General features: G+C 41.3%; 1 protein-coding gene across 9 annotated transcripts; it reads right to left on the bottom strand.

Moving 5' to 3' along the window:
* On the bottom strand, nucleotides 1-27,312 carry si:ch211-151h10.2 (uncharacterized protein LOC567699 homolog). 9 transcript variants are annotated; one of them, XM_017465974.3, is made up of 11 exons: nucleotides 27,190-27,311; nucleotides 26,470-26,668; nucleotides 26,244-26,305; nucleotides 25,460-25,598; nucleotides 23,530-23,675; nucleotides 23,155-23,335; nucleotides 22,938-23,021; nucleotides 22,707-22,802; nucleotides 11,462-11,537; nucleotides 11,260-11,370; nucleotides 10,872-11,067 (listed from the first exon to the last, which is right to left on the bottom strand). In XM_017465974.3, the coding sequence occupies exons 1-10, from the start codon at nucleotides 27,309-27,311 to the stop codon at nucleotides 11,291-11,293; spliced, it is 1,185 nt and encodes a 394-aa protein (XP_017321463.1). In that variant the 3' UTR covers nucleotides 10,872-11,067; nucleotides 11,260-11,290. The 9 variants fall into 9 exon arrangements, 8 of the variants coding, with proteins under 8 accessions (XP_017321467.1, XP_047010948.1, XP_017321466.1 ...); XM_017465978.3 differs by lacking the exons at nucleotides 10,872-11,067; nucleotides 11,260-11,370; nucleotides 11,462-11,537 and adding exons at nucleotides 1-1,014; nucleotides 8,662-8,727; XM_017465977.3 differs by lacking the exons at nucleotides 10,872-11,067; nucleotides 11,260-11,370; nucleotides 11,462-11,537 and adding exons at nucleotides 6,949-7,515; nucleotides 8,662-8,727.
* Between the last annotated feature and the right edge of the window lie 12 nt (nucleotides 27,313-27,324).

Here is a 27,324-nt window from a genome sequence, read left to right as displayed (position 1 = left end):
CTACCATTGGTGTGTGTCTGTGTGAATGGTTGAATGAGACACAGTGTAATGTGCTTTGGATAAAGGTGCTATATAAGTTCAGACCATTTACCATGTTATGTGAAATAGATTATTTAGGGCAGGACTAAATAAAAATGAAATGCAATTTTAATGATCCCATTTATTATTTTTTTTAAATGATTAACATTTTGCCAATTCTGCAAGGGGTATGTACATTTGAGCACAACTGTACTTGCATGTACATAGTTGCATCCTCTCTCTGTCTAAAACTAATTAACATTCTGCTTACATACTCCTTAATAATCACTAACATACAGTGCTGTGAAAAAGTATTTGCCTGATTTCTTCTGTTTTTTTTTGTATATCTCATACTAAATTGTTTCAGAAATCAAAACAAAATCTAAGATAAAACAAATGCAACCTGAGTAAACACAAAATGCAGTTTTTAAGTTATAGTTATTTATTGAAGCAAAAAAGTTATACAATACTAACTGGGCCTGTGTATAAATGTATTTGCCTCCGTAGTTACTAATTCCCCAAATCTATGAAACTGCATTCATAATGTACTAGATGCAAACAGGTCTGATTACCGCAAAACCTGTTCAATCAAATCAACACTTAAATAGAACTTTTTCAACAGCATGAAGTTGGTTAAAAGGTCTTACCCAATAATACACTATGCCAAAATTGAAAGAAATTCCAGAAATGAGGAAGAAGGTGATTGAAATACATCAGTCTGGGAAGGGTTACAAAACTCTTTCAAAGCTCTGGGACTCCAAAGAACAATAAAGGTCACCATTCATGACTCCGCTATCAGAAAGACACTGGGCAAAAATGGCATCCATGGAAGAGTGGTGAGGTGAAAACCACTGCTTACCCAGAAGAACATGAATCCTTGTCTGAATTTTGCCAAAACACACCTTGATGATCTTCCAACGTTTTGGGCGAATGTCCTGTGGATTGATGAGTCGAAAGTGGAACCATTTGGCAGACAGGGGTCCTGTTACAGCTGGTCTAAACCAAACACAGAATTCCACAAAACAACATCATACCTATGGTCAACATGGTGGTGGTAGTGTGATGGTGTGGGGATGCTTTGCTGCTTCAGGGCCTGGGCAAATTGCAGTAATTGATGGAAACATGAATTCTGCTCTCTACCAGAAAATCCTAATGGAGAATGTCTGTAAGTTGAAATTCAAGTGCAATTGGAATTATGCAGCAAGATAATGGTGCAAAGCCTAGGAATAAATCCTAGTCCCAGAAGTAAGAGCCTCCTGGTTTAGGTATTATTTGACTGATCGTTATCAGTTTGTAGATGTAAATGGTGACTTTTCTATGCATACTAAGGTAATGTTTGGTGTTTCACAAGGATCTTTTTTAGCCCTACTGCTTTTTTTCTCTATACAATGGTTATAAAAATTCTAAACACCCCTGTTAAAATGGCAGGTTTTTATGCTGTACAAAATGAAACCAAGATTAATCTGTCACGAGTTCCCCTTTATGCAGCGCGCTGTGGAGCATGTGAGCGCGCGTGCACGAGCAGGTGCGCGAGCACCTGCTTTCCCCTTGTGGACAATCGTGACATTTCTACACGTGCATTTGTTTATGTTTCTGTTATGTCTCCTCCCCGTTCTGTCATTGGCTATTGTTTCATGTGCTTCTGAATCATCCTCAGCCGTCGGCCATTATGAGGCTGATTATCTCCACATATATACGGCGCACCTCCCAGCACACAAGGCAGAATGAATGAATGAATGAGTTAGATAGTAGATTAGTTTAGAGTCCTTACGATAGAGAACCACAATCACAGTCCATAGTTTCATGTTTCATGTTTCGATTCATAGTCTTAGTTCATGTCATGTTTAGTTTCGTTTGTTAAGTTCACGCTGGTTTCTCCACTACTAGTCCCTCGCTGCTGTTTATGTTTCATGTTTGGTATATCGACCCTGTATCCTGTGACCACGACTTTGATTCCTGCCTTGCCTCGTTTATGCCTGTTTGCCAATCGCCTGAACCTTGCATGTTACTGGATTACGTTTTTGGATCACATTTTGGATTTGTTTGCCTGTCTCTCTTTAAATAAAACTGTTGTTCAACCTGTGCTTGCATCCTACCTTATCTCTGTTGCGTCACGAAACGTGACAGAACATTCCGCCCATCATGGATGCAGCACGAGAACGCAGAACCCGGAGGTCCATGCCAATCATCCCCGCCTTGGATTCTATGCAATGGACTTTCATGGACCTTCCCGATTGGTATGACGGCTTCTTTGGTTATCCGGACTATTTTTTGATAGACTGCCAGAGTTACTTCTCAAGCCTGTTTGACCCGAAGCCAAGGGAGAGACAACGGATTAAGTTCATGATGTCCCGATTTTTTGGCCCAGCTCGCAAGTGGGCACAGCGAGTAGCAGCCATGAGACCCCGGGTACTGGAGGACAGTAGGCAGTTTTCGGACCTGTTTCTGAGGGAGTTTGGAGAACCAGGGCAGAGCTACAACTTGGATGAGCTTTTGAAGGGAGTTAATGTGGCGAACAGTGGTGATCTTCCATTCCACATGCATTATGAGCGGATGAGCCACCAAGTTGATGTTAACACGGACAACCAAGTCCCTGAGGTCCAAGTCCAAGTCAAGTCTCCAGTCACTGAAGTCCAAGTCAAGTCTCAAGCTTCTGAAGTCCAAGTCAAGTCTCAAGCTTCTGAAATCCAAGTCCAGTCTCAAGTCCCTGAGGTCCAAGTCCAAGTTAAGTCTCAAGTCCCTGAGGTCCAAGTCCAAGTCAAGTCTCAAGTCCCTGAGGTCCAACTCAAGTCTCCAGTCTTTGAAATCCAAGTCAAATCTCAAGTCCCTGAGGTCCAAGTCCAAGTCAAATCTCAAGTCCCTGAGGTCCAAGTCAAGTCTCCAGTCTCAGAAGTCCAAGTCAAGTCTCAAGTTCCTGATGTCACGCCCAAGTCTACCGACCCGGTCGCCCAAGTTCAGCCCACGCCCAGGTCTACCGACCCGGTCGCCCAAGTTCAACCCACGCCCAGGTCTATCGACCCGGTCGCCGAAGTTCAGCCCACGCCCAAGACTACCGACACGACCGCCCAAGTTCTGCCAAAGCCCGAGTCTGCCGACACGCACAGCCAAGTTCTGCTCACGCCCAAGTTCAGCCCATGCCCAAGACTACAGACACGGTCGCCCAAGTTCTGCCAAAGCCCAAGTCTACCGACATGGTCGCCCAAGTTCTGCCAAAGCCCGAGTCTACCGACACGACCGCCCAAGTTCTGCCAAAGCCCGAGTCTGCCGACACGCACAGCCAAGTTCTGCTCACGCCCGAGTCTGCCGACACGCACAGCCAAGTTCTGCTCATGCCCAAGGTTCACCTGGTGACCTCAGAGCCTCAGCCTCTCTGTTCAGCTGAGGTCGTCGCTCAGCCTTCCTGTTCAGCTGAGGTCATCGCTCAGCCTTCCGGTTCAGCTGTGGACGTCACTCGGCCTTCCTGTTCAGCTGAGGTCGTCGCTCAGCCTTCCTGCTCCATGGCGAACCTCGTTCCCCCCTCCTGCTTTGAGGAGACCCACGCTCCTCTCCCTGGCCGCACGGAGACCCACGCTCCTCTACCTGGCCTCACGGAGACCCACGCTCCTCTCCCTGGCCGCACGGAGACCCACGCTCCTCTCCCTGGCCGCACGGAGACCCACGCTCCTCTCCCTGGCCGCACGGAGACCCACGCTCCTCTCCCTGGCCGCACGGAGACCCACGCTCCTCTCCCTGGCCGCACGGAGACCCACGCTCCTCTCCCTGGCTGCATGGAGACCCACACTCCTCTCCCTGGCCGCACAGAGACCCATGCTCTGCCTTCATGCTCCGCCGAGGACTTCGTCAGCCTGCCTGCCCTGCTGTGGTCGTCGCTCTGCCTTCATGCTCCGCCGAGGACGTCGCCCTGCTCCCCTGCTCTGCTGAGTACAGCGCTCTGTTTCCCTGCTCAGCCGAGGACGTCGCTCTGCTTTTCTGCCCGGCTGTGGTTGTCGCTCTGCCTTCATGCTCCGCCGAGGATGTCGCTCAGCCTACCTGCCCGGCTGTGGTCATCGCTCTGCCTTTATGCTCCACCGAGGACGTCACTCCACTTTCATGCTCCGTCGAGGACGTAGCTCAGCCTGTCTGCCCAGCTGTGGTCGTCGCTCTGCCTACCTGTTCAGCTGAGGACGTCGCTCTGCTTCCCTGCTCTGCCATGTAAGTCGCTCTGCCTTGTTGTTTCCAAGAACGCCGTGCGGTCTCCAGGCTCTCCTTCGGACATTCTGCCCAGGGAGCCGGGGCCGCCAATGGAGATGGATGCTCCATGGCACTCTGGGAGGAGTGCCCTTTGGGGGGGGGGGGGGGTTAGTTCTGTCACGAGTTCCCCTTTATGCAGCGCGCTGTGGAGCATGAGCCTCACGAAACGTGACAATCATGTCAGAACCCTTTCTACCTTTACTGCAAAATTTTAACCTATAAATTAAAGGGAAAAACAATTAGAATCAATTTAGTGGGAAAAAATGAAAAATGTACAATAACTCCTAAACTAATACTTAGTTGAAGAACCTTTAGATTTTATCACAGCATTCAGTCATCTTGGTTAAGAGTCAGTCAGACTTATTTGGTATATCTTGCAATATATAACCATTCTTCCTTGCAAAAGCATTCTAACTCTGTGAAATTGGTTAGGCATCTCCTGTGCACAGCCCTCTTCAGGTCACCCCACACATTTTTGATTGGATTTAAATCTGGACTCTTACTGGGCCATTCCAAGACCTTGATCTTGTTTTGGTGAAGCCATTCCTTTGTTGATTTGGAGATGTGCTTTGGGTCTTTTTCATGCTGAAAGATGCCTCTTCATCTTAAGATTTTAGCAGATGACTCAAGGTTTTGTGTCAAAATTGACTAGTATTTGGAGCTATTCATGATTCCCTCCTTCCTAATTAAAGCCCCAGTTCCAGCTGAAGAAAAGCAGCCCCAAAGCATGATGCTGCCACCACCATGCTTCCTGTGTATTTTTTTGTGCCAATCATAATAAAACCAAAATCTCTTCGTATTATGGCTAAAAAGTTCAATTTTGGTCTAATCAGAGGATAACACATTATTCTACATGGTTTTGGGAGATTGGATTTTATTTTTTATATAAAAGGATTTCTGTCTTGCAATCCTACCCTGTAGCACTTAGTTTCATTTTTTTTTTTTTTTTACATCAGAAAAACTTGCTATTTTAACAGGAGTGTGTTGACTTTTTATATCCACTGTATATGTTACAGCTTTGTAAAATTATATATAAACAAAGTGTTAGTTTCCATTTGTTGTGCTGATGACAAGCAGCTGTATGTTTTAGCAAAGCGAGATGAGAGACCCCAGCTTAATAAAGTTGAGTTATGTGTAAAGGGCATTAGATCCTGGATGCTTAGTAACAAAAGTGCAGCTAGACGTAAGCTTTCTGATTACATAGTATCTCTGGGTGGTATTTCTGTTTCATCATGTGCAGCAGTAAAAGACCTTGGTGTGATTATTGACTCCAGTCTTTCATTTAAAGCTCATGTTGATAATATTAAAAGGATAGCCTTTTTTTTTTTTTTTTACATCTCAGAAATACTGCTAAGAAATATAATGTTACTACATGATGAAGAAAAACTAGTTCACACTTTTGTACCTCTAGCTTGGAATATTGTAATGCCTTGCTGTCTAGATGTTCCAGTAGGTGCATAAACAAGCATTAGTTAGTCCAGAATGCTGCAGCCAGTGTCCTTACTAGAGCCAGAAGTTATGACCACATCATCCCTATCTTACCCACACTGCATACACTCCCAATAAAATGTAGCATTTATTACAAAATAATACTGTTGACCTTTAAAGCATTGAATGGTCTCGTGCTACACTACCTGACAAAACGTCTGGCTTTTAATTTCCACCGTGACTACTTGGATCAAAAAGTGGGGGCAGAGCTTTCTCTTGCATAGCTGTGCAGTTATGAAACAGCCTAATTATTAGTGTTCGGGACTCAGACACAGTCTCACTGTTGAACTCTAGGCCTACCCCCTGTCATAGCTAGTATTGCCAAAGTCCCTGCTTGCACTCTGTGTACAGTGTACATATTCTTTAACCATTACATGACAAGAGCATATCTAACAATCTATGTTCGTTCACTTTCCCCTCCCTCTTTTCCCGCACTTCTGTCTCTTTGTCAAGCTACACATGCTATCAGTGATCCTGACTTCTGCTTTCCAGATCTTCCAGAGCCATTCTGATTCCCTACTTCTGTTTGGAGTTCTCATTACCTGAAAATCACTTGCTGCTGATAAGGATGGCCTCAAATGGACAGCTTAAAGAGATCACCATGAGATTACTCTGGATGGTACCACATAGAAACCATGAAGATGCCTGTGGATGTTATTACTTGGATAGTCTTAGGACTGCAATTTCTAAGAACAATTTGCACTCAAGTCTCCACTGTTGAATAGTTAATAACTTCAGCTTGATACAACAGACTTTAAGTTAAATCTATAATGCATTCAGAAATTAGTCTGATTTCTGATTCTCATACTCATAAGTTGCCCATAAGCTCCTGTTTACATAGTTGCACTTTTTGACTATATAGAATACAGTTATAGAATAGAAATGATTTATTATCACACTATCCCATGTCACCCACATGAGGATAGGTTCCCTTTGGAGTCTGTCTTTTCTCAAGTTTTCTTCCTCATGTCGTCTCAGGGACTTTTTCCATGCCACCATTGCTTCTGGCTTGCTCATTATGGATAAGTTTATAAAATGTAAAATTTATACCTATGTAAAATTTTTACATATTTCTGTAAAGCTGCTTTATGACAATGTCCATTGTTGAAAGTGCTATACAAATAACATTTAATTGAGCTGAATTAAAACAGCCTAACCCAAATGATTCCAGGTTACATAACTGATGATGTATCCAGGAGCACTGCAATGTGTATATTTCCAAAGCTTTTTAGTCCTTTAAAGAAAGTTAATCTTTAAAAACTTGAAGCATTAATGAATGTAATCGTAATACAGTATTTTTCTGCATTTTTTTATTTCACAGATTTGAAGGGGAACCTGGAAGAAGAGCTCAGCTTTACTGTAGAAAAGAGAAGAAATGCATAGCCTATGTAAACAGTGATATGCAGACAAGGGAAGTGAGAAAGACAGCCAAGAGAGAAGAGTGGAATGAAATAGAGGCAATCAGAGATGGACAAAGTGAGGAAGAAAACAGGAAAACACCTGGAGAGAAGAGGAATGTGAATGAAGGATATTGTGAGAGGGCAAGAAAGATGGAAATAAAGTCTGCTGAGAACATTTTGGACAGGATGAAGGTAGGGTGGGCTCTGGCTTTGACAGAGGTGCTTGTGTGTGCATCCTGGACAAGCCAAACGGTGGAAAATTCCCTCTTTGGTGCCCATGCCAGTTCTATGGGGCAGGAAGATGGAATCAACCTGCTCTCATGGTGGTGGTGGTGGTTGGGGGGGGTTAGAAAATGCCAGTGTTCCAAATCAAAGACAACTGAATTAAAGGAAAAAGTATTACAACTAGAGAGAAAACCATATTTTGTGAAATGCATTAACAAACATATTACCCTACATCAGTTGTTCTCAAACCTTTTTAGCGTGAGGCCCCCTTTGTGTAAGGTGTATCCCATTGTGACCCCCTAGAGTCATCAAATTTTCACAATTTAATTTTTTTTTCACGCTAGACTCTTCTGTTTTAACTTTCTCAGCTAAAAGACTATGTAACATTGATAAGTGGTTATCTAAAAACTTATCAATTTTAAAAGTGTGTGGCTAACAGTACTATACACTAGTATATAAACAGATGTTTTTGTTCGTGTCTCTTAGCGTTCTGTGTATAATTGATTTAATTTATTAATATTTCTCATTTTTATGTACATCATAATTCAAAGGTTGACAATCCCGACCTACATACAGGTAAAATAAAAAAAATTAAAAGATAATAAATGTTCTAGAATTTCTATGCGGCCCCCCTGGCGACATCTGGTGGATTGAGAACCCCCAGTTTGAGAACTACTGCCCTGCATAGTAGCAGTTACAGAGTTTCATATTAGTTATTACAGTTATTACTTATTACAGTTATTAGTTATTACTAATTATCTATTAGTGAGATGTTTGTGTGTATCCTACATGTGATGTAAAAAAAAAAAAAACAACAATAATACAACATCCAGCCATGCTGAACATGACCCTGTAGAAAAATATCTGGCCATATTTAAGGTTGATTTAAATCAAAATCCCGTTTATTGATTTGAAAATTACTTTAATCCAAGAAGGGGTCAAAGGCAGTGCTCAAGAGCCCATTAAAAGTTCGCTGGGATTTAAACTGACAATCTTTCCACCACCAACTCAGAACGACTGATTTTGTTTAACAAAAATTATTTGCCAAGAAACTATTTTATTTGTTGTTTGCCTAACAATTCCAGGGTTGGGGGTTTGATTCACACCCCCACCCTATGTGAGCGGCATTTGCATGTTTTCCCTGTGCTTCGGGGGGTTTTTTCCCGGGTACTCCGGTTTACTTCCCCAGTCCAAAGACATGCACTGTAGACATGCAAATTCCAAATACATTCATTGCGATTTCCAAATTGTCTGTAGTGTGTGAATGGGTGTGTGATTATGCCCTGTGATGTGTTCGTACCCATCCACAGTGTCCCTTGACTCATGTCCCGAGTCCCCTGAGATAGGCTTCAGGCTCCTCGCAACCCTGTGTAGGATAAACAGTAAAGAAAATGGATGGATTGAGTTACCTAACCTGTAAGTTTTAACTTTCTTGTGTGGACCTCTTACATGGACTGGGTGTGAATGAATTTTTCACAAATTCATTTGTGTTTTCAATATTTTCCTGTGCAATATTTTTGTGTTAACTCACAAATGTGTTTGCATTCTTTTACAGTGTATTTTTGTTCCAGGGCAAATATTTTTGCAAAAGGTGTCTCAGTCAGGGTTGGAGCATTATACAGTGCCCTCCACTAATAATGGCAAACTTGGTAAATATGAGCAAAGAAGGCTGTGAAAAATTGTTTTTATTATTAACCTTTTTATCTTTTGTTAAATTCACCAAAATACTCTGCTCTCATGGATATCAAACAATTGCAAACACAACACAGGTTTATTTAAAAAAAAAAAAAAAACTTTGTTAAATATAGGTGTGCAACAATTATAGGCACCCCTATGAATTCATATGAGAAAAATATATTTGAAGTATATTCCTGTTAATATTTTTAAAAAATAAATAAATAAATAAATAAAAAAATAAAAAAAATTAGTACACCTGGGTGACTAGGAAAAGGAAATTGTTCAACCATGACTTCCTGTTTTACAGGGGTATAAATATGAGGTAACACATAGGTCAAATTCCCTTAGTCATTCATAACAATGGATAAGACCAAGGAATATAGCTGTGATGTTCGGCAAAAGGTTGTTGAGCATCACAAAATGGGAAGTGGCTATAAGAAAATAAAAGCATTGAAAATGCCCATTTCCACCAGCAGGGCAATAATTAAGAAGTTCCAGTAAACTGGAAATGTTATGAATCAACCTGAAATTGGATGTGTGTCTATATTGTCTCAATGCACTGTGAAGAATATGGTTTAAATGGCCAAAAATCTCCAAGCATCACAGCTGGAGAATCGCAGAAGTTACTTGCATCTTGGGGTCAGAACATCTCCAAAAATCTGAAGTCACCTACATCACCACAAGTTGTTTGGATGGGTTTCAAGAAAAATGCCTCTACTCTAATACAAAAACAAACTCTTCAGTTTGCCAGGCACTCAGTGGCAGAGCCAGAGGGTTTTATTTGCTACTGGCTGTTGCTGATGCTGGTTGACGCATCATTTTACCTCTTGTTGAAAGAAGAGTAGTTGTTTTTTGATGTTCGCCGGCAGCGCATGCAGTTTTCACATCAAGGATGAGATGAGGATAAGAGAATATGGTTGCAAAATACAGAAGAATAAAAAAAATCTAATTTTAACTAAGTTTTTAAGGTTTAGCATCAGGTTTGTTTGCTGAATAACTTTTATGAGGCACTGTGTGAGTTAATAAGGCTCCAATAGACTACCTATAATGTTAGGAGGGTCACAATAAATAAAGGCGATACAAGTGTGGCTCCGTTTAGTTCCTTTTATTAACAACATCAGTGCTCCCACAACTTCATCTCTGTATCTCTGCCGATGTACCACCGCACTGTCCCTATTAGCTACGCATATAACTAACAGTATATATGGTACTCTCTGTATTACCAAATATAACCATACATATCCCTGTGCTATCATTACACTACCAGTGAATCAGATTAGAGAGATCGGTTTGCAATTTAGCATAACAATTTTTACACTTACATCTGTGCTAGTAATACACGCATATACCGTGCAGTGTGTAAGTTACAGTATACAACTTTTTAGCTAATGTATTTAAGTAGACTACAGCTGTCAGTGTTCAGCAAGTTAACATTAAGCAACCTGAAATCAATTAGCTAGCTCAGTTACTTCAGTTCAGAGTAGGGCTAGCAATGATCAAACTGGTAACTTAAGACTGTTGATTTTAAAGGTGATGGATAGGTTTAGGGGATGGAAAATACAGTTTGCACAGTATAAAAATAATTATGGAAATTCCCCATAAAACATGGAAACCCATTTGTGTGTGTGTGTGTGTGTGTAGCCATATGGAAAAGTACTAGAGATTGACAGATAAATAGTTTTACCAATATTTTTCCCAATATTTAAGTATTTTTCCATAATCGGATATGGGTTTTGTAATATCGGATCCAATATCGGAGAATTGCGCGCAGGACCGCCATAGCAGCATTATATCTGAGGAGAGATGAGTCAACAATGGTGTGCACAGGTAAAGTATACTTGCTTTCCTTTAATTAATTAACTTTATTTAATATAACAGCCATTAATGCACAAAGCACTTGTGTTACATAAATGCTTGATATGTAGTTTAAGCAGCTTCCACTAAGTTTTAGAGCATGGTTGTGGGAATATGTGCTCATTCAGCCAGAAGAGTATCAGTGAGGCCAGGCACTGCTGTTGGCCGAGGAGACCTGGGGTACAGTCAGCATTCCAGATTATCACAAAATTCTTCAGTGGGTGACCAGCAAGCATGGGCAGCACATATATGAATTGGGACTCACATAACTCATAAATGAAGCATTGATTTACAGCCATTTAGAACATTTTCATAGTCATTTTACAATCATGTCTTTCATTAATTTACAAAGTGTTAAACAATTCACCTCCGTTGTCTCAGCCCACAAAGCAAGTTGATCACTGAGAATTTGGAGCTGGGTGTAAGTGTGGGTCTTGGGTCAGGGTCCAAGGGGGTATTTCCTGTGGCCAGAGAAGTTCTGTACACAGGAAGTGATGAGGGAGACAATAAAGAGCTCTGCACGTGTTCAACATCAGAAATTTTAATGCTATTCTTTTCGTGTGTCACACTTAGGTCTTGCAGATGCATCACAAAGGTCAGAGTCTGTTGCTCCAGGCATGTGAAATCCTTGAAGACTTTTTTAAACTGGCAATAAATAAATATAAATATAAATTATTAATAAATTATAATTAATTAAATTAAAAAAGAAAGAAAGAAAGAAAGAAAAATACAGAGCTTTAAATGTAATTAAATTATTTTGGCCTTACTGTTATAGTCTGGCCAAGTATGAATCAAGCAAGTGTTTTTTAAAGTTTCATATAATTTTTCTTTTCTTTTTTTTTTTTTTTCTTTTTTTTTTTACATATTTAACATGCAACATTTAAACAATGCAACAATATACTGAAATCCACTTTAAGCAAAGATGTTGTTTTAAAATTTTCTGGCTGCAGTGATGTACTCCAACAAAATATAATCGGGATTAGGGTTTCAGTAATCTGGACCTGTCAAATGCTTACCTGCAGATGATATAATTGCTGTTATAATTGTTTACCATTTGGCTCAGGATCTGGTCCTGCCCTGTTACAATGGACTATGGCTCAAGTACTACAAGGGCTTCCTGGCACCCATGGTTATTCTTAATACTGTCCTTAATGAATTAGACATGTTTAGTCTGAGAGTACAGCATGAAAGTGTACATTTTCAACCAGACACTGGCATGGTTGGCCACTCCATTTATGCTGATGAGCTACACACCTCTGCAGAGAAGCCTTGAGCACTTGTTGAGTCACCAATACAGACCATTGTGAGTTATGTACCCGCCATTCATAGCAAGCTTAACCATTTTTGGCATTTCATTCCAAACCTTGTATCAGTTCTCACACGCATATTCCTTGCTGTACAAGGGCTGTACAAGGGTAGGTCATGGACCTGGAATACAACCTACAAAGAGTCAAATTGTTGGTGTCAGAAAGAGTACTGATCCATTACACCCATAATTTACCCATTGGTTAAATGCCTGTGATGCTTCACTGCATGTTGTGGATGACATTATCTCACACATCTTGGCTAATAATGAAAAATGCCCATCATAAATGGGAACATAACTATACTCAAATTGTGTGTAAGGCTCTGGGTATAGCTTTTGAAGCAAATTCCACCATTATCTGTTTGGGAGGTAGTTGGTTCTAATTACTGTCCATCAGCCTTTGACTACTATCTTAAGCACCACAAAAGTGATCCACCAACAGTTGCAGCTAGGATGGAAGAGTGTGAAATTTTATTTGCTGCTCATGAGTATGAGTATAGGAAAGCAGTTTTGTATGCAAATGCTGATAGACTATCAGATCTACCATTTACACTGACACCCAAAAAGGTCACAGACACAGTGAATACGTTCTATGTCAATCAGTAGCCAATCTGCAAGTATAAGTAGCAAAGGAATGACCCACTTCCTAACTCCATAATGTCTACGGTCATGGACATGGTTTCTACAGGGGATTTTCAAATTGACAAGGATATCAGAAGAAGCGCTGTCACCCTTCATGGCTTGCTGCAATTAATTCAGTGGAGGCTGTCGTATTGTGGTGCCTCTTAAGCTCTGCCCCTGTGTATTTGTAGAACTGCACGTGTGCTCCCCAGGAGTGGCACAGATGAATAGCTTAACATACATGCAAAGTGATGGCTCAGTCAGTAAGACTTTGGGCTACTAACTGGAAGGTTGTGAGTTCAGATATCAGCACCACCAAGCTGCCATTGTAGGGTCCTTGATCAAGAGCCTTAACCTTCAACTCCTTAGTTGTATCCTGTTACAGTTGAAGCCAAATGAGCAAATGCACACAGTAATATCTGATAGTTGGGCATTGTTGGCCAGATCAAACTGCCAGTGGATACAAATCACCCCATGTCTACCATCACTTCCCCCATGATATGGCCAACTAGACCATAGAAAAAAAATACACATCAATTTAACATTAATAGATGCTCACATCAAGTGGCAAGAAGTATACTGCATGGTCAAAACAATTAGAAATAGAACAATTAGAAGAAAACACCAAAGTCTTGAGGGGTCTCTTCAGTTGCCATGAGGTTCACCAAATCCTTGTTGGTCACAATGGTCCTTAGTTTTGCTCTGAGGAGTTTGCGATGCTCAAGTTGAACGTTTTGAAGCATATCGGTTCTGCAACATCCCATCCCTCAACTAACAGGATGGCAGCACACTTTGTGCAGATGTTAATAAATCTTAAAAGCAGTCAAAGAATATTGGAACAGCAAGGCCAAATATTTGTTTTTGCTATACACTGAAGACATTTAGATTTGAGATCAAAAGATGAATATGATACGATAGATCAGAATTTCAGCTTTGATTTCCTGAAATTTACATCTACATGTGTTAAACAACATAGAACATGGCATGTTTGGTGGCAGACCACCCAATTTTTATGCGAGTATAGGTGTAGGTGCAGATAGCCTTTAATTTACTTTAAGTAAATAACACTTTATATTTGGTTGCATATCCCTTGCTTGCAATAACTGCATTAAACCGTTGACCCACTGGCATTACCAAACTGTTGCATTCTTCTTTTGTGATTCTTTTTCAGGCTTGTACCGGAGCTTCTTTCAGTTGTTTGTCTTTTGCCTTCAGTCTCCTCTTCAAGAGGTGACCTTCATGCTCAACTGGGTTAAGGTCTGGTGATTGACTTGGTCAGTCTAAAACCTTCCACTTTTATCCCCTGATGAAATCCTCTGATGTGTTAGGATTGTGTTTTGGGTCATTGTCTTGCTACATGATGAACTTCCTCACATTTAGATTTATTGTATTTCTCAGTAAATTACCCAACAGAATGTTTCTGTAGACTTCTGAATTCATTCTGCTGCTAGCCTCATTAGTTACATCATCAATAAAGATTAGTGAGCCCATTACAGAAGCAGCCATGCAAGCTCAATCCATGACACTAAATCCACTGTGCTTGATAGGTGCGCTTGAATGCTTGTATCATGAGCCAATCCTAACTTTCTCCACATTTTGACCTTCCCAGCTCTTTGGTAACTCTAGATTGGATTATTGTAATGCCTTATAGTCTGCCTGTTCCAGTAGGTGAATAGACAAGCTGCAGTTAGTCCTGAATGCAGCTGCAAATGTCCTTACTAGAACCAGAAGATATGACTACATCACCCCTGTCTTATCCACATTGCATGGGCTCCCAGTAAAATTTCACATTGATTATAAAATACTACTATTGACCTATAAAGCACTAAATGGGCCATAGTACGTGAGCGAAATATTTGTCTTTTATGATCTGCCATGCCTACTTCTATCAAAAGGTACACGCTATTTGTTGGTACCTCAAATATTGAAGGCTTCAACAGGGGTTAGATCTTTCTCTTACAAAGCCCCACAGTTATGTAACAGCCTTTCAGTTAGTGTTCAGGACTCAGACACAGACTCAGTGTTTAGGTCCAGGCTGAAAACATTTGTTTAGTCAAGCCTTTTGTGAATAGTTTTTTTCTTAGATAAAGGAGCAGATTGGGAGGGCTCACTGGCATAGAGTACTGTGGAGATCTGGGATGTTTGGATGCTGTCACCCCCTCTCTCATGAGTGACTGGCTGCCTTATGTCCCAGGCATCCTCATGCCTGTGTTCCTTCTGGTTCTCCCTTTTAATTATGCTGTCATAGTTAGTCTTGCCAGAGTCCCTGCTTTCACTCTGCATGCAAAATACATTGTTCTTAATCATTTTGGGACCATAAACACACACAATATTCATTCTCTCTCTCTCTCTCTCTCTCTCTCTCTCTCTGTGTCTCTGTGTGTGTCCAGCTACACATGCTACTCCTATGCCAGTGAACCTGACCCCTTCTGATCTCCAGACCTTCTCAATCCATGCTGAGGCTCCACTTCTGGTTGGAGTTCTCATCATTTGGAAGTCACTCGCTGCTGCTGAGGATGGCCCCACATGGTGAGGCCTAAAGATCATTGAGACTACTGAGGATGATACCACTTTAAAACCATGAAGATGGCTTTGGACATCACTGAACAGTGATGCTATGATGGTGTAGGACTACAATTGCCATGATAGGTCTAGGTCCTTGCCACAGTCACCTCTGGCTTGCTCATTAGGGATAAATTCATACATTTAAAATCTATATCCTGAATTTATATATTTTTGTAAAGCTGCTTTGAGACAATGTCCATTGTTAAAATTGCGGTACAAATAAAACTGAATTGAATTTGGTAGAGGTTAATCTTGGTTCCAGAACTTTTGGAGCTCATCTCTGTATTTCTTTGTCAATTCCAATCTGGTCTTCCAATACTTACTGATGATGAGTGGTTTGCATCTTGTGGTATGGCCTCTATATTTGTGCTCTTAAAGTCTTCTTCAAATGGTGGATTGTGATATCTTCACCTCTGCCCTGTGGAGGTTGTTGATTAAACTCAGTGTTTGTTTCATCAACTGCTGTTGTTTACCTTGGCTGATCTGTTCCATGTCCGCTGTTGTTGTTAGTACAGCGGTGGTTTCTTTCTTTTTCAGGAAATTCTAAATTATTCTATTAGCTATGCCCAATGCTTGTACAATGGCTCTGATCAATTTTTAACTTCAAAATGGTTTGCTTTTCTCCCATAGGAAGCTCTCTGGTCTTTGTGCTGGATTATCCTTATTAACAACAAATGCAGTCTTTACAGGTGAAAACCAGGGCTCAAACCAAGAGAAGACATTTAGATCTAACAGGGCACACCTGGGCAACAAGAAACATCAGTCAGTCTCATGTTCCAATATTTTCTCTCACTTCAAACAGAGTCTGCCATGTTTCCAGTTGTTTAACACATCTACAGTTGCAATCAAAATTATTCATAGCTTGTTGCAGTTCCTATTTTTACAGTTCCTAATAGGTGCAATAATACATCTATAGAAGCTAAGTGGGGAAGTGAGTGCATGATTGCACAACATCTAGAAAAGTGAGTAAATCAATGGAACATTTGCTTATATCTGTCAAATAGTGACATTTTTAAAATCATTGGCCACTCAAAATAGGTCATTTGTATTTCAACAGACTTTGAAATGTATGGAGTTGTGAATGAATACTTCATGGAGATTAATATTTGTTGAATGGCTGGTGGGGCTCACCTGAACCTATGGATGAGCAGTCACTGCACACAGGCCCAATACTGCCTCGCAAGTTCTAGACACCCAAAAAGAAACTCTAAAATATTCTGACATCCTCTAAAGTTCTCACATTACTACAAGCCCAGTGAACACTGCAACCCCTCAAGAGCACCAAATGCAGCATCAGCCAAACCAGTATGGCAGCATATGAAGTTGCAATTATCAGATGAAATCTAACCAATATGACGGATCACTAAACAACCTCCCCTATAACCCGACCCGCTTTCCCAGGTCCTCTGGACTCAGACTCCTCTCTGTCCCTAGATCTCATTTCTCTACTATGGGTGGCATAGTATTGTAACACCCAAAATCTGGAATTCACTCCCTCTGACTTATCACAGCATCACATTCCATCTCAGAGTTCAAATCCCAACTTAAAACATATCTGTTTTCAATGTTATGTGTCATAATCTATTGCTATGCATTTTCTCTCTATGACTGTACTATCTGTACTGTGTTTTTCACTCTCTGTGGTTGATTGTTCATGTTGATTTTTCACATACTGTGTTTGTCCATGATTGTTCATTGTTTAGGTATCATTATATTGCTATTGTAAAGCATCCTTGAGCTCTGGAAAGGTGCTATATAAATTAAACATATTGTATTATTATTCCAGAGTGTTCTTGACTTGGCTAGATGTTTTTCTTCATCAAGGCAAGATTTCTCCAATCCACTTTAGTTGTCTTTCATGGTCTTCCAGGCATTTTGGTGTTGCTGAGCTCACCAGTGCATTCCTTCTTTTTAAGAATTTACCAAATTGTTGATTTAGCCACTTCTAAAGATTCTGCCCTCTCTCTTATATGTGTTTTGTTTTTCAGCCTAATGATGGCACCTATTTGGACAGCACATCAATCAGACCTTATATCTACAAACTAAAAACTTTTTTTTTTTTTTTTATATGCATTTACATACGTTTGATAATGTAATCAGATGTACATGACCATCGCCAGATTTGAGCACTGAAATGTTTTCAATTGCTAATTTCACCAGAAACAGTTAGAAACTGACTGGCATAAAACCAAGCCAATTACAAGACATCTGGTATGGGGGCACCTGGGGTGGCCAACAGGATTTCACAGGGGGCCAGTGCCCTAGGATAGAGAGATGCACTTTATTGATCCGCAAGATGAAAAATAAAATGAAACTCCACCCACTCACCCAAGCACAGACTCAGACCCATGATTTTGGAAAATGAAAGAAGAAACCACCTGTTACCTCCTGCAGCACTCGCTGATTAAAATATAAATGTTCACACTCATCCATGCAGTACAGAATACATGCCTAATCATGTATTTCAACATAATGTGAAAAATAAGTTGTGATCTTGAGAAAACAACATTTGCCATTTTAAGTTCACAAGAAAAAAACAAAACGTATGGACATTTCTGGACTTCCGTAAAGATCAGAAATGATTCTGTACATTGTAGATAGGTCTACACTGTCTGCATTCAGATTTTCCCTTTGCTATAGCATATGTTTGTAGAAACTGGTTTGATTTAATTCCACTTATTTGCTGTGAAACAAGGTCTTGGAGGCTGTGGACTGTTTTAATTCAGCCCAAAAATGCCACCAGCTTTGTGCAGCATCAACCTTGTTCCAAAACTAGCACAGTCTGTTGCAAACCTGGAAAACCTATCGGTGCTGTGTTTTCACATGATGCACATTCCGTGAGGGCGGGGTCAATTAACATACGAATAAAACATTTAAGTTCTACAATTACAATTAAGATTTGCATTATTTGTAATATGTACATTTATATTTAAAATGTATATTTCACATTTCTATTTACATGTATTGTGGCGACAGACCGGCGGTTGTCGCACAAAAAGGAAAGAGCACTCCTCCCGCGACTGCCACTGGGGTGCTGAAGAGACAGCTCTACTTCAAACCTCCCCAATGTTTTGAACAGCCGGCGAGCGCGTGGCGGATAGAGATATATATATATATATATATATATATATATATATATATATATATATATATATATATATATATATATATATATATATATATATATATAAAACCTGGACCCGATGCTACAGCGTCTCATGGATACTATCCTCCAGCAGCAGGCCACAACACAGCAGCTCGTCCAAAGCCTGCGAGTCACTACCCGGGAGCTGCTGGCCCTGAAAGTGGCCCCACTTGTCCGGGACCCTGGCCGAGAAGCCCGGCACCATCTCCCCCGTCTGACCCCAGAAGACGACATCAAGACCTACCTCGAGGCCTTCGAATGGGTCACCCACCGAGAAGGCTGGGGCATGGAAGCCTGGCCACACATCCTTGGTCCTTTGCTCTCCAGAGAGGCAAGCATCGCATACTACGCCCTCTCTCCGGAGGCCGCAGCGGACTATGGAGAGGTAAAGAAGGAGATCCTAGCATGGCTGAACTTCCCACCAGGTGGCAGCGGCGTTCCACCGGTGGAGCTACTGGCCGGGGTCCAAGCCCCGTGGACAGATGGACACCCTCCTGCGCCTCAACGGTGGCTCCACCCTGACCAGTGCACCGCCAACGAGGTGGCAGAAAAAGTCACCATGGATCAGTTCCTGAGAGCTCTGCTGGCCCCAGAAAGCCAAGCCGTGGGAATACAAGCTCCCAGGAGCCCCAAGGAGCTGCTAACTGCCCTAGAACATGCCCTGCCCCTCTTGGAGTTCGGCAGGGACGGGCAGCGACCCCATAGCCCGCCCTGAAGGGGGCCGCCAACATCGACCCGACCGCCAGCGTGCTGCCAAATGAAAAGAGGTCATCTGAAACCGCCCCGCCTACGGGACACCCAAGGAGGAGGCCATGCCGATGAAACTGGCCGGAGTCAAAACTCCGGGCCGGCTGGAGAGGGCTGCCACACTCCGGACTCGCCAAAACCAGCCCAGCGAAGGAAGGAGGCCCCAGCCCGGTTGTCCTACATTGACCGGGGCAGGGAGAACACCCTGGCCGAAAGTGAGCCGCAAACACCCTCTAACCCATTCTCGTATGTATTTCAACAGGTGAACCTGCAGGAGAACTTCGGCCGGGAGCAGAAAGAGGACAACCGCCTGAAGCATTGCTGGACCCAGGTGCATCAGATTGAGGGGGTCAACCAAAACGCATAACACAGGCTCACCCCCTCCTACTTTTTAGTCGGGGAGGACTGCTATACCACAGGACCCAGCGCGGAGGGGAAAATGTGGACCTCCAGCTAGTCCCCAAGACCCGAACCCAAATGCTGATGCACCTGGCCCATGCCCATCCGCTCGAGGGCCACCAGGGGGAAAAACTGAAGGACTGCTTTATCTGGCTGGGGATGGATGCAGAGGTCCGGGACTTCTGTCAACGGTGCCCTCAGTGTCAGCGTACCACCCCAGGAAGCAGCCGTTGGTGCCCCTGATCCCTCTTCCCATCATAAGCGTCCCCTTTGAAAGGATCGGCATGGACCTCATGGGGCCGCTCCCCAAGTCCGTCCGGGGCCACGAGTACCTACTCGTCATCCTGGATTACGCCACCCGGTACCCTGAGGTGGTGCCACTACCCAAAGCCACCTCCTGCAACATCACCAGAGAACTATTACTCCTTATCAGTCATGTGGGGATCCCAAGGGATATTCTGACCAACCAAGGTACACCTTTTGTGTCCAAACTAATGTCTGGTCTGTGTCGGCTGTTGCAGGTGAAACACCTCAAGACATCCATCCACCACCCGCAAACTGATGGACTTGTCGAAAAGTTCAACCAGACGCTAAAGCGGATGTTATGCCAAGTGGTAGGCGAGGAAGACCATGAACCAGGACCTCCTCCTTCCCTACGTGTTCATCGCCGTTTGGGAGTGTCCCCAAGCGTCCACAAGCTTCACCCCCTTCAAGCTCCTCTTCGGACGGCGACCTCGAAGACTGCTGGACATGGCCTGCGAAGCATGGGAGGAACAACCGTCCCCATTCTGCTTGGTCATTGACTACATGCAGGAGATCCAGGAGAAGATTGACTGGGTGACCCCAATCACTCAGAAGCATATGCGAGCCACCCAGGAAGAACAGAAAAGTGTGTACAACTGTCCAACGCTGGCTCGGGTGTTCCAACCTGGCGATCGGGTACTGCTACTAGTGCCCAGTAGCTCCTGCAAGTTCCTGGCCTGGTGGCAGGGCCCGTACACAGTCTTCGAGCAGAAATGCACTGTGAACTACTGCCTGCAGAAGCCTGGTAAGCGAGCAGAGGCAAAGCTCTACCACGTGAATTTGCTGAAGAAGTGGATAGAACCAGCGCTGGTAGTGTTGCCGTTCACGGCCCTAGGCACAGATCACGGCAAGGGTACCTTGGTAGAATTGGGGGAAGATCTTACCCCCATGCAAAGACAGGAGCTAACAGACTTGGTGGACCAATTCACTGATGTGTTTTCTACCTCCCAGGGAATGACACAGCTGGTCCACCACGAGATCAAGACCCGTCCGGGGGTAGTGGTAAGACAGCGGCCCTACTGTGTCCCAGAGGCCCATCGCAAGGCTATCGAGGAGGAGGTCTTCCAAATGCTGTGGGATGCACTCAATGCACTGTGAAAACGATTGTTGAGTGACCAAAAAATATCCAAGGATCACAGCTGGAGAATTGCAGAAGTTACTTGCATGGTGAGGTCAGAAAGTCTCCAAAACTACAATCCAAAGTCACCTACATCACCACAAGTGGTTTGGAAAAGTTTTTTTTTTTTTAAGCCTCTACTCTCATACAAAAACAAACTCAAGCATCTTCAGTTTGCCAGACACTACTGGAACTTCAAATGGGATCGGGTTCTATGGTCAGATGAAAGCAAAATAGAGCTTTATGGCAATAAACACCACAGGTGGTTTTGGCGCACATAGAGAGGTAGCCATATGGAAAAGTACCTCATGACCACGGTTAAATTAAGTGGTGGCTCTTTAATGTTTTGTAACTGTTTTTCTGCCAGAGGACCTGGACATTTTATTAGAATACATGGCATCATGGAGTCTATCAAATATCAACGGATATTAAATGAAAACCTGACTGCCTCTGCCAGAAAGCTTAAATGGGCCGTGGTTGGATCTTCCAGTAGGATAATCACCCAAAAAATGTCAATATCAACACAAAAATGGTTTACTGACCACAAAATCAAGGTCCTGTGAGGTGAACTGAAGAGGAGAGTCCACCAGCATGGACCTCAAAATTTAAAGGATCTGGAGAGATTCTGTATAGAGGAATGGTCTCAGATACCTTGCAATGTATTCAATGTATTCAGGCATTATAGGAGAAGACTCAGAGCTTTTATCTTGGCAAAGGGAGGTAGCACAATGTATTGACTAAAAGGGTGTCAATATTTGTTGCACACCTTTAATAATTTTTTTATATATATAAAACTGTGTTGTGCTTGAAATTGTTTGATATCCATGAGAGAATAGTATTTTTGAGAATTTTTTTTTAAGATCAAAAGGTTAAACAATAAAGAAAAATTTTCACATCCTTCTTTGCTCATATTTATATTACATAAGAGTATTACACTTTTTACATTTGGTGCACCATAAATTATGAGCTGCAAATTTATCATAACTGTTTTCTTTGTCAGCAAAAGAGAGTTTATACCGATTATTATATATACAATTAACAATGTTAAGAGTGATGTAACTGTGCCTGTAAGCATATTTTTATTTTCTTTATTACAGTCAATTAAGTAAAAGAAGTGACAATAATGGAAGCTTGGGGTAGAACTGCATTATTGTTTAGTTCACAGTTCATTTATGAATAAGCTTAGTGTACTGACATAAATATAACAATTCCTCTACATGTACCTAATTTTAATTATTTGCAAACACATCTGAGCCATTTAATCAAGCTTTCCTGAACGTAATCCCACCTGAATGTAAATATTAGATTTATATGATTAACATTGCAATTAAACTAGCAATTTTTATCTAAAATGATTCATAAATCCGTTGCACCCCTTTTGTTATATTAATCAACATATCAGTCTTATACTGATATTTTCATATTTTTTTTAAACATATATTTACATTTCATGTAGGAGGGTGTAGTCTGTTTGTGCATTTTTATTTTCATGTCATTCATGAAAACCAAATTGATCCTTAGATACCTGAAGACAATATTAATAATTTATAGTCCAAACTAATATGGCATATACCTTAAATTGGTAAACATCAGATTTAGGTGGTAGTGTACCTGTTGGGTGTTACACTGCAAAAGGTCTTTAGTCCAAGTAGACTCCAGTGTTAGGCCGATAGTCTGAGCCAGATCCTGCTGCCTATTTTCCAGTTCCTGTTGAAAAGGTATCAGAAATCATTCTCTCTTCAGGAGGTAACAGATGGATAATCGTTTGAGTGTGCAATAAAGAAAGGGAGTGTATAAGAGTGTAAGCACATGTAGATGTGAGGGTATGGATGTATTTTTCACCTCAAGAAGATGTGTACTTGTGCTCAGGTGCACCTGACACTCATGAATCCTACGCTGAAACAGACCCAGTTTTGTGTACAAGCCCTGAAACACAGATATACTAATAAAGAAATTTAACAAACCCCCTGAGCAGCATCACTTTATCAGGTGTTGATTCACTGACGAGTAATTCATTAAGTAATTAATTTATTAATCCCACATTCATTTATAATCCAACCTCAGTGTCAGTGAGGACAGTGTGAGGATCCTCAATGCCCTGACACTTTTCTGGCTGCAGGGTCACTTTGTTGTGCAGATCCTCTAGCAGCTCCCAGTACCCCTGCAACTCCTGCTGAACATTAACTATGCATACCCCATACTGATCCTGGGTCTGAAGGAGAAAGTGCAGGGCACTCACCCTGAGAATGGGAAGGAAGATAAGAGAGTGTAATAAGGTTTGTACTTTTATGTATGCTCATATATTGCTATTTGCCAGCTAGCTAAATAACTAAAGGAAGCTATACAATTTATATTATCCTAAGCCTACTCCTAAACGTCTACAGGCTAATAGGAAAAAAAGAATGCAAAAGCATTTTGGTGGCATAAGCTTCACCTCTCTTGCAGGTAAGTGCAAATATGTTTCACCCTGTCTTCTACTCTAGTCTTGATCACTTTGTCCTCCTTATTGTTGGCCGACAGCAGTCGCTCCTCGATAAGGAAACTATTGTTTACTGCTACTATTATTAATTGATACACTGCCTGTAGAAAAGAGAGGCAAACAAATAAATAAGGGGTTATTAGAGCACACCTGAAAAAAGTACTTTGTAATGTCATACAGGTGAGCTTCAGGTTCAAAGTCAGACGTGGCAAGTGAAGGTGATTGGGTGAATGAGTTATCTATTTGGATGCCATGTTTGAGTGCCTGGTCATGTTAACCCGTAAATACATGGATGTACAACTGCCAAAACATTTTAGAATTTTATCTAATTTTATATAAATCGAATTTTATATTATATATACACTGTATGTTTGGTATATTTTAATATTTAGTTTGTTACTTAAGGCATATACATTGTGCTACAAATGTACTACAGATTGTGTCCATTATTACTTATAGACAGATACACTATATGGCCAAAGGTTTGTGGAAACCTGACAATCACACCCATATGTGGGTTTTCACCAGAATGATGCCACAGAGTTGGAAGCTCACAATTGTGTACAGTAGAATGCATGTGTATGCTGTAGCATTACAATTTTCCTTCACTGGAACTAAGGGGCTTAGCCCAAACCTGTTCCAGCATGACAATGCCCCTGTGTACAAAGCAAGGTTTATGAAAACATGGTTTGCTAAGCTTGAAGTGTAATAATTCAAATAGCCTGCTGATTGGACCCCAGGTATTCTTGCCTAACATCAGTACCTGACCTCAGACCATAGCAAACAAATTAAGCTGAAAATGTTACGGTTAAGGTTGTTAAGGTGCTTGAAAAGCATCATGGCTGGTATTTTAAACAAATTAAAATAATTGTTAATGTTAATCTTCTTAAAGTCTTTGTTGACAATTCCAATCTTAAATTCTGTTAAAATTCTAATGACTTCTTTTGAATGACCAATGATTTAGCTAAATTTAGCTAAATCTGCTTATATCTATTTCACAGATATAAGCAGATGTTCTATTGATATATTTGACTTTCTAGATGTTGTGCAATTGACTTAGCTTCCATACAGTTATTATTGCACCTAATGGTCAAAAATGGAAATGGCAACAACTGCCAACAGAGTCCCATTTAGCCGACCATGCTTAGGGGAACAGCAAAGGACAGAACAGTTATTGACAAGGTTGTCAGTGTGGGCTAACAAATACTCAGTGGTCATCAAGGGTTCTGTAGAAAATAATCAAAAAAAAAAAAAAAAAAAAAAAAGGCAACGTGTAAATGCAGATAGTGTACATAGGATGTACAGAACCACTTGTATTATAAGATAATTTGTATTGTAAAGATTTTGGATAGGGAAAGGGGGTTATGGAGGGGATAATGTCCATTAGAACTACATGTTATATATTAGAAATACATGTGAAACACTTGTTTACTATGCAAAGGCTGAAAAAATAGAAAAAACATTTTCCAATGGCCAGATCTTTGGGCTAGTTTCTGGTATTTTGTGTGGTTTTTGAGATGTAGTTGATCTGGAAATTTTTGCTGAAACCCTGTTTCAACTGTCAACCTGGTTAAGGGTATTATGTTTAACACAGTTGAACAATGGTACATCTAAAACTCCTCAAAACAAGCTGCTAGGCTGCATTTTGTTGAATCTCAACTGTCTATTACATGGTTAATCTAAGAAAATCACTGGAGGGTAGCCTTTGTCTTAAGTGAAGTGTGTTAGTTTCTCTGCCTAATTTTGTTTAAGGCTATGTCGTGATTAATCTCATCCTGCCCCACCAAAATCTATGGTCATTAGCTGCTGCTGGAAATACAGATTGTTATGATAGCAACAGCATTACTCCATTTCAGGAAATATATCACTTTAGTATTCAACTGACCTCCAGCTTGTTGAGGAGGCCTTGTATCTGGGAAACCCTTGGATCTGACAGTGGTTCCTGGAGAAGAGAGACTACCAAGCCATCCAGTAGAGCCCTCACCATAGATAGCAGATGAACTGCATCTTGCTTACTGATGAGACTGTAAAAATGAAGAACATAAAAATATAATATGGACCAAAAGGATGTTTGGGAGTGAAGACCATACCTTCAAACAGTAGTGGTATGAGGGGGGCTGTGGAACTGAAATAGGGGAGGGTACTCTGAGAACTTTTTTCCTAGAAAGCTGGCTCACCTCTGAAGAAACAGGTATAGGAGGAAATTATTACTAAATATAAAAAAACTGCTGGATGGGCAGGAACTTCTGAAAAGCCAATATTCTAACAATAAAGGCTGCTATAAAGATCAACATACTGTAGCTGTAATTCTATATTGTATATCTTATTTATTATATGTTAAATATTAAATAAATGTAATAAATAACACTTGTTTTTCGACAGTTTGTAAGTTGGTGTCTTTTCTGTGGAATTGTAATGAAAATATTAAATGCAATTGTCTCCATTTTCCTTTTTTTGGGGTAACCAGATTTTAAAATCCTAGAACTTTACTTTTGATTTGAGATACCAACTTCAGGTCAGGAAAGTTTTCAGTAGTATAAAATGTGATATGTGATGCAAATGTGATAATGTGAAGGGCTTTCCCTGGTTACCACACAAACAGGAGTGGCTTAATTAGAGTAGCAATAATAAAAAATAAATCAGGTGTTCTTGTACTGTATTTTTCTTACCACGCCTGATGACGTTGGCCAGTCCTTTGCTCAACAATCTCACTTGTCTCTGAGACCTTCTTCTGTAAAAATAAGGTTAGGCTACTGTTAATGTCAAATAATTGTTTGTACTATTGTACGGACTTGCTTGAAAAAATAAAAGTAGTTTAACATTTTAAAAAAGTAGTACTATAAAATCATTTTGAGACAATATTCATGTATGCACTGTATGTACACATTAACTTACCTGCTTATATTGCTTTCTGAATTGGTAAAGGAACTTTAGTAAAGAAACACAGAAGATAATGCCTGTCCACAGCATCCCAGCCAGCAGCAACCAGCCTCCATCCTCAACAAGGTGCATCTTTTCCTGAATCACAAACCACAATGCTGCTGCTGGAGCCAAATATCGAATCCAACTGGGACAGTGCCCCCACTGCAGACTGCTGGGAAATAATTTTGATGTTAAAGATACTCTTCTTATGAATAGATTAACTGTTCTACTGAGGGACAGTGTGGTGGCACAAAGGGTAGCCACCTCCCAGCTTCAGGGTCTCTGAATCAATCCTAAGTTTCCGGAATCTCACATCTTCGTCTTTGTGTTTCTGTGGGTTTCCTCATACCTCCAAAAACCTGCTATAAATGAATTGGCAACTCTAAATTGCCCCTAGCTGTTAATGAATGTTTGAACATATGTGTGTGTAATACTCTGATGAACTGGCATCTCATCCAAGGTGTATTCCCGCCTCATGCCCAGTGTTTCCTAGATGGGCTCCACTGTGATCTGGATAAAGCGGCTAATGAAGATGAAAGTACAGGGCTACTTTAAACAGTGAAGATGACAGATGTTACACATTCAGTAGTCATAAATGTCAAAGTCTATCACAGACGCACAGGAGTGATAGTGCTTACACTATTACATACAATCAATTCCATAAACACATACATGTTTCACTGCTTTACATACATCTTCCAGTACCTTTTCTGCTCATTAACCATACCAGCCTCCATCTCACCATCATCTTCCCTTCTCTGCTTTACTTCTCTTTCCCCCTTTCTGTACCCATTCAGGTCCCTCACATCCACCATCTTCAGCTGAAGC

The sequence above is a fragment of the Ictalurus punctatus genome, chromosome 4 (genome assembly GCF_001660625.3).
Source record: "Ictalurus punctatus breed USDA103 chromosome 4, Coco_2.0, whole genome shotgun sequence".
NCBI lineage: Eukaryota > Metazoa > Chordata > Actinopteri > Siluriformes > Ictaluridae > Ictalurus > Ictalurus punctatus.
The sequence above is the reverse complement of the archived record's forward strand: the minus strand, read 5'-3'. Positions and strand labels throughout refer to the sequence as shown.